This window comes from Pongo abelii, chromosome 3 (genome assembly GCF_028885655.2).
Source record: "Pongo abelii isolate AG06213 chromosome 3, NHGRI_mPonAbe1-v2.0_pri, whole genome shotgun sequence".
In the NCBI taxonomy this organism is placed as follows: Eukaryota; Metazoa; Chordata; class Mammalia; order Primates; family Hominidae; genus Pongo; species Pongo abelii.
The window spans coordinates 130244064-130259134 of NC_071988.2; the positions used below are offsets into that span (position 1 = coordinate 130244064).

The 15071-nt window shown below is 38.7% G+C and overlaps 1 protein-coding gene across 3 annotated transcripts in view; it reads right to left on the reverse strand.

Annotated features, from left to right (window-relative positions):
* Nucleotides 1–14547: 14547 nt before the first annotated feature.
* The window catches only part of LOC100451818 (uncharacterized), a 64796-nt gene continuing 64272 nt past the window's right edge, over nt 14548–15071 (reverse strand). For all 3 annotated transcript variants that reach the window (XR_008524673.2, XR_008524674.2, XM_003776514.3), the window contains one exon: nt 14548–14916. Coding sequence is in view for 1 of the 3 variants with exons in the window: in XM_003776514.3 (XP_003776562.3) it covers nt 14568–14916 (349 nt within the window). In the remaining 2 variants the exon portion in view is untranslated. The remainder of the gene's footprint in view (nt 14917–15071) is intronic.

Sequence of the window (15071 nt, forward strand, 5' to 3'; positions counted from 1 at the left end):
CCCACTCTCTCTCCTTTTTCACCTCTCCTTCTATCTCTATTTTCTTGGACTTTCTTACAGAACCAGAAGACCAGTCATCTATAGTCCTCTGGGCTCCCCAAAGAACCTTGAACTGTCACAGGCACTCACTGTGCTCCTTCCACCCTCAATGCTATCTCTACCCTCTTTCTCTAAGTCATAGATGAGTTCCAGAAGAGATCAGAAAGACCAGGTGAACTCAGATCAGGGATATCCTTAAGCTCTCTGGGGGTTGGGGCAGGAGACAAGGTCCACAGACAAACTAATGTCTTTCTTTTCTTTTTCATTTTACAAACAGAGTCTCACCTTGTTGCCCAGGCTAGAGTGCAGTGGTGCAATCATAGCTCACTGTAACCTCAGACTCCTGGGCTCAAGCAATCCTCCCCACTCAGCCTCCTGAAGATCTGAGACTACAGGCTCACACCATCATGCCTGGCTAACTGAAAAAAAAAAAATTTTGTCAAAACAAGGTCTCACTATGTTACCCAGGCTGGTCTTGAACTCCTGGCCTCAAGTGAGCCTCTTGTTTTGGCCTCCCAAAATGCTGGGATAACAGGCATGAGCCACTGCTCCTGGCCAGACTAATTTCTTAAACTGTTTTGGTCCTCCCACACTCTTTATCTTTAGTTGCTGGGATCTTGACCTGGTAGGGAAAGTGGGGAGGAAGGAGAAAAAATGATTCTACTTATTTGTTTATCCTTAAAAATTTTTCCCATCTTAATATTTAGGACAAAAATGTTGATGTTAAACTTAGTTTGCAAGAATTTGCATTTTTTCCTTTCTGATCCCATCATTGAAAACCCCTAAAGAAATGAATGCCCCCTGATCTAGCTACATAAATAGGAAGTCACCAGATAAATAAGGTAAAAAGGGAAATAAGGACCAGGGCATAGAGCACATCTGCTATAACTTTCCCTATCACTCTAGCACAAATACTAATTAAATCCATTAGGGACAAACCATAGAGTTGGCTGTCATGGCGATTCTGTGGATAGGGTCCTGTTCTCAAGGAACTACATTTAGTGGAGAAAAGTAATGTACATAAATGATACAAGAAAATGAACATAAATGAGGAAGGAGGAAGTGCTCAGTGGGGGATTGAGAGAAAAACAGCCAGTATCCAGGCTCCCTCTTGGCAATGAAAGGAGCTTAAAGCTATTCCGTGGTCACAGATGATGGCAGATTATCCACTCCAGTCTGTGGCCCAATGAGAAGGTTGAGTGACTTCTGTTAAAAAACCCAGCCCAGAAGTGTGGTTAAATATTCAGGCTTAGAGAAGTACTGCAGAGCCTGGAGGAAGAGGACACCTTTAGGCAAGGTGAGAAAAGAAAGGAATGACTGAACTCTCATGATACAGAGCTATGAAGGGAGAAGCAGTCAGAGACTCCATGGATTTGGTTCAGGGCTTTCATTTATCTGAAGATGTCAAAGAACCTTTGTGTTACGGGCTTTCGGAAATTCTGGGAGAAGGCCAGGTGCAGTGGCTCATGTCTGTAATCCCAGCACTTTGGGAGACTGAGGCAGGCAGATCACCTAAGGTCAGAAATTCGAGACCAGCCTGGCCAATATGGCAAAACCCCGTATCTACTAAAAATACAAAAAAATTTTCCAGGTGTGGTGGCACACGCCTGTAATCCCAGCTACTCGGGAGGCTGAGGCAGGAGAATCACTTGAACCCAGGAGGCAGAGGTTGCAGTGAGCTCAGATCGTGCCACTGCACTCCACTTCATGTTAAAAAAAAAAAAAAAAACTCTGGGAGAAGAAAATGAGGAAGGAAGCCATATTATTATCCAGCTTCTAGAGAGAGAGTAACAAAAGCAAAATGGTTAGCTTTGAATTTATAGCAAGTCATTAGTGGAACAAGAACTGCAGAGGAGAAGGCACAACTTCCTTTTTGTGCCAACTTTGTCTGGACTTAAATGATGAATTTGGAAGAGAGAGGTGGAGTTCGGGAGTGGTAAAGCATTAAATAACCAACCATGACTAACCGCTGAGTTTAGCCTGAATGAATTCATTCTGCAAACATAGCTGTCATCAAAACATAGCTTACGCAAGACTCCCAAATGTGCTGCATGTCACAACGTACAACTACAAATCCATGCTTTGTCTGCAAGGTCATAATCAACTGTCTGTGGTGTAGCATTTGGTATGGTTGGATAACATGGAATGGTCGCCCCAGGTGATTTCACTTTTTATGAAAGTAAAATAGGGTGAGCATTTTATTCACTGTGTTGTTGAAGATAGATTTGTGTAGTCAACAGAGTTTTGTGGCTGCTGTTGTTTTTAATTGGAAGAACATGCTACAACAGAATACAGCTACCTTATAGTACAAACCCAAATTTTTATTCTAGTTCTCTATTGAGCTAGCTACATGAGGCATAATTACTTTATCTTAAAACGAGGCCCCTTCTAGTCTTAGAGTGCTATGATTACCCTGTTTGGTTATTGTGAACAGCCTGGTAGGCACTTTTCTCTGAGAAGATAGGGGAACAGCTGAGAAACAATGTAAGACATCATTAAATCTACTTACAACTGAAGGTAGGAAGAAAATTAATGAATTAAATAGGGACTCTGTGGATTTCTTTCCTACTCTTTTCCTTATCCACTAATCCTAGCTTTCAAAAAAAAGGTGGGGAATATGTAAAATCAACTGCTATAAAGGGGTGAGCCATAGGATATTCAAACCTAGTACGTCTCCACCGAGCCCATACACCAAAAAAGGCATAAAGATAGAAGTTTTGACCCATGCTTGTGGTAGTTTGAAAATGGGCCACATATTTAAGAAATACCAAATTATAAATATTAGCTATATATTAGAGCTTGGTTTAGACCAGGGTTTCTCAGCCTCAGCGCTACTGACATTTAGAGTGTATAATTCCTTGTTGCAGGGAGCTGTGCTCTGCATTGTAAGATGTTTAGCAGAATCCCTGGACACTGCTCACTAGATGTCAATAGCAAACTGTCCCACCTTCTAATTTTGGTAATCAAAAATATCCTCAGGCATCACCAATGTCTTCTGGGTGGTAAAGACACCCTCCCTTAAGAACCACTGGTCTAGACAAAATGATGAGGGATATTATAATGTTTTATTTTGATGTGTGTGTCCCTGTCACCTTTCCTGCCTCCTGCCTTGGGCATTTCTTTGTTCATTTACTTAAGAGATGTTTATTAAATAAGGACTATATGCCAGGCACTGTGCTAGGAGATGAGGATACAGTAGTGAAAAAGAGAATGGTCCCTAATCATGGAGTTTACAATTTCATAGGGGAGACAATGTGAAACAAATAATTCTAAATAATACAGCATATAAAACAGAAATATAGGTTACCTGCACACACAATTACAACCACTGTTTTCCCTAATCCTATTAATATTATAGTAGATGGTTTAAGAAGGAATTAATCTACAAGAGAATGATAGTAGTAGAAGGGTAGAACAACACAATTTTGAAAACTAGGATGTAGATGGAGGAACTAGAATGTGATATTATAATAAGAAATATATACTTGATCTCTGCCTCATTTTCTGTCACATAGCTCAGAAAACCCTCAGAATCTCTGAAGTAATAAGTGCCTTTTTGTATGCCACTGAGGTGTCTAATGACTGGAAGACGACAGAACAATACCTTCAACGTTCTGAAGAAAAAATCTAATAATCAAGAATTCTATATCCATCCAAACTATTAAATAAGTGACAAATAGAAGACATTTCAAGACATTCAAGGTCTCAAATTATTTCCTATATGTTACAGTTTTATGTGGCTTCATGAAAAAGATCTTAAAACTTAGTGACTTGTAGCAACTATATCTTTTGATTCCAAGAATTTGGATGGAGCACAGAGGAGACAGATTGTCTCTATGAATTTCTCAATGTCTATCATCTCAGATGGGTGAGTTGAACAGCTTGGGGGTTGCTGGGCATTTCTCTCTTTCCACATAGCCTTTCACATGTTTAGTTTGGGCTTTCTCATAGGCCACAGTGTGGGTTCCAATGGGGATGCTCCATCACCGCCACTGCCATCACCCATATCACACCAGCTTCCAAGGGCCCAAGAACTTGCCCACATACCCAGCAACGCCCCCCCATTGGCACTACCAGCACCCACCCAAGCCACCTAGAGGCAAGGATCAACCCTCCTGGACCCAATAACACTGGTGCCAGCACAAGCTGCTTTGAAGCCAAAGAACAGGCATGCTAAGCTCACCACTGCCACCATTGAGACCTGGTGACTGGCCCATGGCATCCTACTCCCCAGCAAAACTTCACCACAGTCTCAAATAATAACCACATCATAAGCCACTGAGTAAATCACAGATACCACTGATACTGTTTATAGCCAAAGAAGTCATACAGAAATTACAATACTGCATGCTCCCAAAAGAAAAGCCAAAGTGCCCTACCCAACCAACAACATTATATACACCTTCAGGAGAAAGTCCTTCCCTAAGAAAGCAATTTCAAAAAATTGGAAGAAGCAACAGTTACACCAGATACACAAATATCAACATAAAAAAGCAAGGAAATATGAAACCTCGTAAGGAACATAATTATTCTCCTGCAACATATCCCAATCAAAAAGAAATTTATAAGCTGGGCTCAGGGCTCATGCCTGTAATCCCAACACTTTGGGAGGCCAAGGCCAGTGGATCGCTTGAGGCCAGAAGTTTGAGACCAGCCTGGCCAACATTGTGAAACCCCATCTCTACTAAAAATTTTTTAAAAATTACTGGGCATGGTGGCAGGTGCCTGTAATCCCAGCTGCTTGTTAGGCTGAGGCAGGAAGAATTGCTTGAATCCGGGAAGTAGAGGTTGCAGTGAGCTGAGATCACACCACTGCACCCTGGCCTGGGCGACAGAATGACATCTCAAAAATAAATGAATGTATAAAATTCCAGATAAAGAATTCAAAGTACTGATTTTAAAGAAGCTCAGTGAGATACAAGAGAATTCTTGGAGAAGTCAGATAAACAGTTCAGAATATGAATCAGAAATTTACTAAAGACATAGACATTTTTTAAAAGAACCAAACAGAAATTCTGGAAGTGAATAATTCATTGAATGAAATACAAAATACATTTAAAAACTTCATCAACTGACTAGATTGAGCAGAAGAAAGAATATCAGAAATTGAACATGGGTCTTTTGAAATAATTCAGTCAGATAAAAATAAAGAAAATAAAAATAATGAGAAAAGCCTTTGTGATGTTTGGGACACGTAAAGAGACCAAATCTACAAATTATTGATATCCCCAAGGGCAAATAAAAAATGAAAGAATTAGAAAATCTATTTAACAAAATAATAGATGACAACTCCCCAAGTCTAGAAAAAGGTTTAGACATTCAGATAAAGGAAATTCAGCAATCCCAGATGACACAATACAAAAAATTCTTCTCCACAGCACACTATAGTCAGACTGTCTAATGTCAAGGATAAAGAGCAAATCCTAAAAACAGCAAACGTATCTAGTTGGCTATAAAGGAAATTCCATCAGACCAACAGTGGATTTCTCACCAGAAACTTTAAAGGCCAGAAGAGAATGGGATGATACATTCAAAGTGCTAAAAAAACAAAAAATACCTGCTAGCCAAGAATATTAGATCCAGCAGAATTATCCTTTGTAAATGAAGACGAAATAAAGTCTTTCCTAGACAAGCAAATGCTGAGGGAATTCATTACCACTAGACCAACTCTACAATAAATGCTCAAGGCCATCCTAAACCTGGAAGCAAAAGAATGTCATTTGCCATCACGAATACACATCAAACTGTAAATCTCACTGGTAAAGAAATCACACAATGGAGGAAAGGACTCAAATGGTACCATGACAGAAACCCACCAAACCACAATGACCAAAAATAACAGAATAATAATTAACAGAAAAAATAATTAACAAAGAATATATTGAAAATCAGAAAACAATTAGCAATATGACAGGAACAAAACCTCACATAGCAATAGTAACCTTGAATGTAAATGGATCAAATTATCCAATTGAAAGATACAGAATGGCTGAATTGATATTTTTTAAATGATTCAGCTATATGTTGCTTTTGAGGAATTCATCTTACTAGTAAAGACATATAGACTGAAAGCAAAGGGATGAAAAAAGACATTCCATGCAAATGGAAACCGAAAGTGAGTAGGAGTAGCTATATCCGATAAAACAGATTTTAAATCAAGAACAGTTAAAAAAAAAAGAAAGGACAAAGATGATAATTATATATTAATGAAAGTCAATCCAGCAAGAGAATACAACAATTCTAAACATATATGCACCCAAGGCTGGAACACCCAGATTCATAAAGCAAATATTCCTATATCTAAAGAGATAGACTGTAGGATAGGAATAGTGGGGGATTTCCCAACACCCCACTCTCAGCATTACACAGCTTATCTAGACAGAAAATTGACACAAAAAATTGAATTTAAAGTAGGATTTATTCAGTCATTTACAGAACATTCTATCCAACAACTGCCGAATACACATTCTGCTCATTAGCACGTGGAACATTCTCCAAGACAGACTATACGTAAGGCCACAAAACAAGTCTCAGAAAATTTTTAAAAATCAAGTTCATATCAAGTATTTTCTCAGATCACAATAGAATAAAGCTAAAAATCAATATCATGAGAAACTCTCAAAACTAGACAAATACAAGGACATTAAACAACATGTTTTTGAATGACCATTGAGCCAATGAGGAAATTAAAACAGAAATCAAAAAATTTCTTGAAACAAATGAAACATAAATATCAAACATACCAAAACCTGTGGAATACAGCAAAAGCAGTGCTAAGTGGGAAGTTTATAGGAATAAATGTCTGCACCAAAAAGGTAGAAAAATTACAAATGAGCATTCTAATAATGCACCTTGAGGAGTTAGAAAGCCAAGAACAAATTAAATCAAAAATTAGCAGAAGAAAAGAAATAATAAAGATTGGAACAGAACTAAACGAAATAGAGACTTAAAAAAATACTAAAGATCAACACAATGAAACGTTGGTTCTTCAATAAGATAAACAATACTGATAAACCACTAGCTAGACTAACCAAGAAGAAAGAAGATCCAAATAAAAACAGAAATGAAAAAGGAAACATTACGACTGACATCACAGAAATACAAAAGATCATCAGAGACTACGATGAACAATTATACACTGACAAACTGGAAAACCTATAAGATACAAATAAATTCCTGAAAACATGCAACCTACTCAGATTGAATCATGAAGAAACAGAACACCTGAACAAACCAATAACAGGTAGTAAGATTGAATGAGTAAGACAACAACAACAAAAAGCCCAGGACCAGATAGATTTACAGCTGAATTCTACCACATGTACAAAGCACTAATATCAATCTTCTTGAAGTTATTTCAAAAAATCAGAGAGGAGGGAATTCTTCCTAACTCATCTATGAGGTCAGCATCACCCTAATATCAAAACCACAAGTAGACAACAAAAAGGAAAACTACAGGCCAATATCTCGATGAACATAGACATAAAAATCTTCAACAAAATACTAGCAAACCAAATTCAACAGCACATCAGAAAGATAATACCCCAGGGCCTGGCAGAGTGTATTATCTTTTTGATGTGCTGTTGGATTTGCTATTGGATTATCACACCTGTAACCCCAGCACTTTCAGAGGCCAAGGCAAGGTGGTGGGATTACTTGAGCCCAGGAGTTCAAGACCAGTCTGGGCAACATAGTGAGATCTCTACAAAAAATACAAAAATTAGTCAGGTGTGTTGGCATCCACCTGTAGTCCCAGCTATTCAGGAGGCTTATGTGGGAGGACTGCTGGAGCCCAGGAGGTTGAGGCTGCAATAAGCTAAGATCACACCACTGCACTCCAGCCTGGGCAACATAAGGAGATCCTGTCTCAAACAAACAAACAAATAAACAAAAAACAAAAAGATAATATACCATGATCACATGAGATTTATACCAGGGATATAAGAATGGTTCAACATATGCAAGTCAATAAACATGATATATCATGTCAACAGAATGAAGGACAAAAACTACATAATCATCTCAATAGATGCAGAAAAATCATTTAATAAAATTCAACATGGCTGCATGATTAACAAAAAAACCTCTCAACAAACTATGTATAGAAGGAACATACCACAAAATAAGAAAGGCCATATACAACAAACCCACAACTAGCAACATACTGAATGTGGAAAAGTTGAAGGCCTTTCCTCTAAGAACTAGAACGTGACAAGGATGCTCACTTTCACCACTCCTGTTCAACACAGTGCTGGAAGTCCTAGCCAGAGCAATCAGACAAGTGAAAAAAATAAACAGCATCCAAAGTGGAAAAGAGGAAGTTAAATTGTCCCTCTTTGCTATTGATATGATATACCTAGAAAAACCTAGACTACATATACACACACACACACACACACACACATGCACACACGTGCACACACACACACACAACTCTTAGATTTGATTAATGAATTCAGTAAAGCTGCAGGATGCAAAATCAATGCCCCAAAATCAGTGGTATTTCTATACATCAATAATGATCTAGCCAAGAAAGAAATCAAGAAGGCATTCCCATTTACAATAGCTACAAAAAACAAACAAAGAAATAAAAACCTAGGAATATATTCAACCAGAGAGGTGAAAGATCTCTACAAGGAAAACTACAAAACACTGATGAAAGAAATTGAAGATAATACCAACAAATGGAAAAACATCTCAAGCTTATGAATCAGAATTAAAATTGTTAAAATGACCATATGGACCAAAGCAATCTACAGATTCAATGCAATTTTAATGAAAACATCCCATCATTTTTCACAGAACTAGAAAAAACAGTCCTAAAATGCATGTGGAATCAAAAAAGAACCCAAGAGCCAAAGCAAACCTGAGCAAAATGAACAAAGCTGGAAGCATCACATTGCCTGACTTCAAAATACACCGCAAGGCTATAATACCCCAAACAGCATCATACTGGTATAAAAATAGGCATATAGACCAATGGAACAGAACAGGGAACCCAAAAATAAGGCCACATATTTACAGTCAACTGATGTTTGACAAAGACACCAAGAACTCATATTGGAGAAAGGACAATCTCTTAAATAAATGATGCTGGAAAAATAGGATAGCCACATTCCAGAAGAAGGAAACTGGACCCCTATTTCTCAACACATACAAAAATCAACTTGAAGTTGATTAAAGACTTAAACACAAGCTCTAAAACTATAAAAATACTAGAAGAAAAGCTAGGGAAAACTCTCCTGGGCATTGGTCTAGGCAAAGAATGTATGACTGAGACCTCAAAAGCATAGATAACAGAAATAAAAATAGACAAATGGGACTTAATTAAACAAAAAAAGCTTCTGCACAAAAAAGAAATAATTAACAAAGTGAAGACACACCCTGTTGAATTGGAGAAAACATTTGCAAACTTCATCCAACAGGGGACTAATATCCAGAATATACAAGAAACTCGAACAACTCAACAGGAATAAAAGGCAACAAATAATTCCATTAAAAAGTGGGAGAGGCTGGGCGCAGTGGCTCATGCCTGTAATCGCAGCACTTTGGGAGGCCAAGGCAGGCAGATCATGAGGTCAAGAGAATGAGACCATCCTGGCCAACATGCTGAAACCCCGTCTACTAAAAATACAAAAACTAGCTGGGTGTGGTGGTGCGCCTGTAGTCCCAACTACTCGGGAGGCTGAGGCAGGATAATTGCTTGAACCCGAGAGGCGGAGGTTGCAGTGAGCCAAGATCTCGCCACTGCACTCCAGCCTGGCAACAGAGCGAGACTCAGTCTCAAAAAAAAAAAAAAAAAAGTGGGGGAAAGCGCATGAATAGATATTTCTCAAAAGACAACCTACAAATGGCCAACAGGTATATGAAAAAATGCTCAAATGCTCAACATCACGAATCCATCAGAGAAACGCAAATCAAAACCACAATAAGACATCATCTCATCCCAGTCAGAATGGCTATTATTAAAAAGACAAAAAAATAATGGATGTTGGTGAGGATGTGGAGAAAAAGGAACTTGTGTACTCTGTTGCTGGGAATGTAAACTGGTGCAGCCACTATGAAAAACCATATGGAGATTTCTCAAAAAATTAAAAACAGAATTCAATCCAGCAGCCCCACTACCAAGTATCTATCCAAAAGAAACCAATAGATCAAAGGGATACAAAGCATTTGCATTTTTATTGCAGCACTATTCACAATAGCAAATATATGAAACAAACCTAAATACCCATCAATGGATGAGTAGGTAAAGAAAATGTGGTAAATATACACAATGGAATACCATTTGGCCATAAAAAAAGAATGAAATCATGTCATTTGCAGCAACATGAATGGTCATTATATTAAGTGAAGTAAGCCAGGCATAAAAAGATAAATATTGTATGTACTTACTTACATGTGGAAGCTAAAAAATTTGATCACCTGGAGGTAGAGTGGAAAGAGATAATGGAGATTGGGAAAGGTAACTGGGGGAAGGAGAAAGAATGAAAAGAAATAGGTTAAAGAGTACAAACATGCAGTTAGATAGAAGAGATAAATGCAATGTTTGATAGAGTAGGGTGACTATAGTTAACAAAAAAACGTGTTGTACTCAGGTGGTGGACATCCTAAATACCCCGACTTGATCACTTTGCATTACATACATGTAACAAAATTTCACATGCACCCCAAAAATTTGTTTAAAAAAAGTAAAAAGAAGAAGACAGCAGAACTAAATAGGGGAATCCTACATAAGAGAAAGGCAAAAAGAATCCCCAAAATGCAATGTGAAAGAGATATCAGGATTACAACTGTGAAGCAGCCCTAAGAACAGAGATCAAGGAATAGATAGATGTCTATGATTTTTAAAATAATAATAAAATTGCTTAAATAATTAATGTGTCAGAGCATAGTGAGAAGAGAAGATTTATACAGTGGGAGATCAGGGGAGAAATTAATGATAATTTAAAAGTGAAAAAGACGTGCTTAGAATCAATACACTGAAGAGAAATTTTGCACTAGACACTTGTTAAAAATGGCAAGGAAGACTTTACTCAAGACTATTTCAATAGAGGAGAGATTGAACTCAATTCTAAATACAACAGGGATACCAACCTAAGTGACGAGAGTGAGACCCTACCTCAAAAATCAATCAATAAATAAATACAACAGGAATAAGTGGGAATATATATTCAAGGGGCATGATGAGGGAATCATTGGATAGAAACATACTAAAGAGGGACTTGGTTAGGTATCAAGGACATTGGGGGAGTGCAACTTGATTAGACATCAAGGGTAGGGAGGAGAGCTTGATTAGATATCAAAGGTGGTGGGATTCTCTATAAACTGGCTAAGCAGTATCCAATGCTAAAACTAGACTTGGCAAGCCAAAGATTGGGCCAAAGATAAAGTCTAGTCAAAAGTAGGGCTCAGAGGAGCCTGACTACATTTGCTCAATAAGCGAGTCTTTGTCAAATGAACTACTTCCTTCCCTTCCTTTCTTTCTTCCTTCCTTCCTTCTTTCCTTCTTTCCTTCCTTCCTTCCTTCCCCACTTCTTTCTTTTGTTCATCCTTTCTTTCTTTTGTTCTTTCTTTCTTGTCTGTCATCCAGGCTGGAGTGCAGTGGTGCCATCATAGCTCACTGTAACCTTAAACTCCTAGGCTCAAGAGATCTTCCCACCTCAGCCTCCTGAGGAGGTGGGACTACAGGCGCATGCTGCTATGCCTGGCTAATTTTTTTTTTTTTTCTGTTATTTTTGGAGATGAGATCTCAGTATGTTGCCCAGGCTGGTCTTGAACTCCTGTTCTCAAGTGTTCCTCCCAGCTTGGCCTCCCTAAGTGTTGGGATTACAAGTATTACATGCCACAAGGCATGACTATCTTTTAAAAACAAATGCAAAATGTTTGCTTTGTTATTTTTAATACATTTTTACAGATTATTTCTGTAAACCAAAAATAAAATTCTATGACCACCCCCAACCATCTGAATGGACTCCCTCCTCTTGGCCAGGGCACTCCTAAGATAACCTGAAAGACTGGTTCAGGCCATGACGGGAATGGCGGATTGGACATGCCTCATTATACCCTCCTCCCTTTTGGAATTCAGGAAAAGCTGACCAGCATTTAACATCAACACAAACCCTAAGTCTGATAAGAAACATTTGCAATCTATTCTCTTTGAAATTTGCTACCTGGAGGCTTCAACTGCATGATAAAACCTTGGACTCCACAACCACTTATCACAACCCAGACATTGTTTTCTACTGATAAAAACTCTTTCAATCAATTGCCAATCAGAAAATTTTTAAATCTACCTATGACCTGGAAATCCCCACTTCAAGTTGTCCTGCCTTTTTATATTGAACCACTGTAAATCTTACATCTATTGACTGGTGTATTATTATGTCTCCCTAAAATGTATAAAAGCAAGCTGTACCCTGCCACCTTGGGCACATGTTGTCAGGACCTCCTGAGGCTGTCTCTTGGGTGTGTCCTTAGCCTTGGCAAAATAAACTTTCTAAATTGATTGAGACCTGTCTCAGATACTTTTGGATTCACATTTCACACATACAAATTATGAGAATAAATTTTTATGGAGGCCTAGAAGAAAGCACTATAAACTTTGCAAAATAAGTGCAGGAGAGGCAGGTGATAGTGATATGGCATTCCCCCCAATAATTACCCCCCAAAAAATGGCTGGTGCACCGAAGAAAACTTTAATTCCCCTACAGTTTTAATTAGGCTCAGCCATGAACATGGGGAAGGCTGGCATTTGTGCAATGACACTGGGGTTCTCCACTACACTTCTGGTCATCCTATCAGTCCCTTAAACCTGCCCACAACCAGTTCCTGAAAAGGAAAAGCAGTGTTCTTTTGCCAGCAAAATTGGGGTTTAGTTGAAGGTAAAAGGATGTATTTGAAAAGGTATATCTGCCTTTAAAGAATAAAAGGATCTATCTTTGCACCTGATAACAAATTAACAAAATCTCAAATGGATAAAGCTTGTGTGATGAGACCAAATCACACAAAGTGAAGAAGTCGAATTTTGTTTAATTTAAATGACAGAGAATAGACATGCCCTGAGTTACATTTTTCTTAAAAAATCACCCTGAATGCTATGTAGAGGATGGGTTGTAAGGGGGCAAACATAGAAGCATGGAGACCAGTTAGATAGTTACTGCAGCCAATTATTTGCACTAAGAGAGTAAAGGCAGACAATAAAAGAGATAATCAGATTTGAGATTGATTTTGGAGGGTGAGCTGACTAGACTTGCTGACGGATGGACACAGGGGTGACAGAAAGGAAGGAATCAAGAATGACTTCTAGGTTTTTAGCTTGAACAACTAAGTAGATATGTCATTTACTGAAATGATAAAGACAAGAACAGATTTGAGAGGGGAATCAAGAATTCTGGTTTCAAATGATTATTAGCTATCAAATTTCATATTAAGGAGGAGGTTGGATATGTAAGTTTGGATCTTAGTGGGGCTAGTGAAATACATTTGGAAATTGTCATAATTCTGGTGGTTATGAGATTGCCTAGAATGAGGATAAAGACAGAAAACAAACAGAGAAATCAAAATCAAGCCTATAGAGTACTCAAAAATTTAGGAGTTGAGCAAAGAAAGAAAACCCAAAGGAGTGAAACAAAGGCCAATGGTATGGGAAAAAATCCAAAGAACATGGTGTCAGGGAAGCCAAGGGTGTCTTAAGAGTGGAAGAGTGGTTAACCACATGCCAATTTGTCAGTAAGATGAAATCATAAAGAATGTTAGCCATCGTTTTTGACTAGCTGGAGTCACTATAAATCTTGGTGAAAATGAAAACTATAGTAAGGTTAAGTAAGATTAAGGAGGAATGGAATGTGAGGAGTTAGAATAGGATGTAAAGAAATTGTAGAGATAGTATAAGGAGCCAGGGTTCTTTTTGATAAAAAGCATCTAATAATTCCCATTCTTTTTCAGAGAGAAAGAGAGAGAGAGCACACAGGAAGGAGGCTAAACTTGCTTGCATAACAGTCCCACTCTCTCAATAACCTTAATCCATTCATAAGGACAGAGCCCTTGTGATCTAATCACCTCTTAAAGGTCCCACCTGTCAACACTGTTGTATTGAGTATTAAGTTTCCAACACATAAACTTTGGAGGACACATTCAAACCATTGCAGGGAGTTATAAGCACTTCCTCATGAGACTGTCAGTATATCAGAAAGGCTGTGTGAACAGCTGGTGACAGCTGCCCCAGTGGCTGTTCCATAGGCTCTGGACAGGCAAGTGAGTGACGATGCAGGGTTTGGGTGTTCTCTCTTTCTTTCTTCTCTTGAAGGGAGGGATAGGGAAATGAGACTTAACCCCAAAATCCACAGTGGTCTTACAATTTACCAAGACACAGGGTACTAAATTCCCCCTGGGAATGACAAATAACAAAAACCAGGATCAAAAGTCCTCAGTAATAAAGGAAGAAAACATTTGGCCCCACCCTCGAAGGGCAAGAGTGCTGAGGGAAAGAAGGACTCTCATTCTGAGTAAGTTGAGCACCAAAAGTTTTATGTCTGGTCTTGAGACATCAACGGGCCCTTAGTGGGGAGGAAGAAAAACACCGTGGTGTTATTCAACAGTACCTCCAGACCAGTCCCTGGGGAAATTGTTCCAAGTTCCTCAAACAGTGGAGCCAGTAAAATTGAAAGAGTAAGACTACCTCTTGGGGGCCTAAAATATCTGTGGCCACTATGTGAAAATATCAGGTCAGGCCACCCAAGATTTCCAGAGTGGTATTCATTTTGATTGATGGCTTCTTCAACCAGGAGCAGGCCACAGGCTAGAGTGGTAGCGATGGAGAGCAGAGAGGTGGTTCCCAGAGCAGCAGTCATGAGAGGAGATGGGCCGGTGAGCAGCCTGAAAGCAGAACACACAACAACAGCAGGAAAGCTACAACAGCTGCAGAAGACCATGTGGAAAGGGAGATGCCTCAATGGTTTAGAATTCTATATTAAAACAGTGGTGGTTTGGAAGAAGCCCCAAGACAACTGCCACCAAACCTGTGAAATATA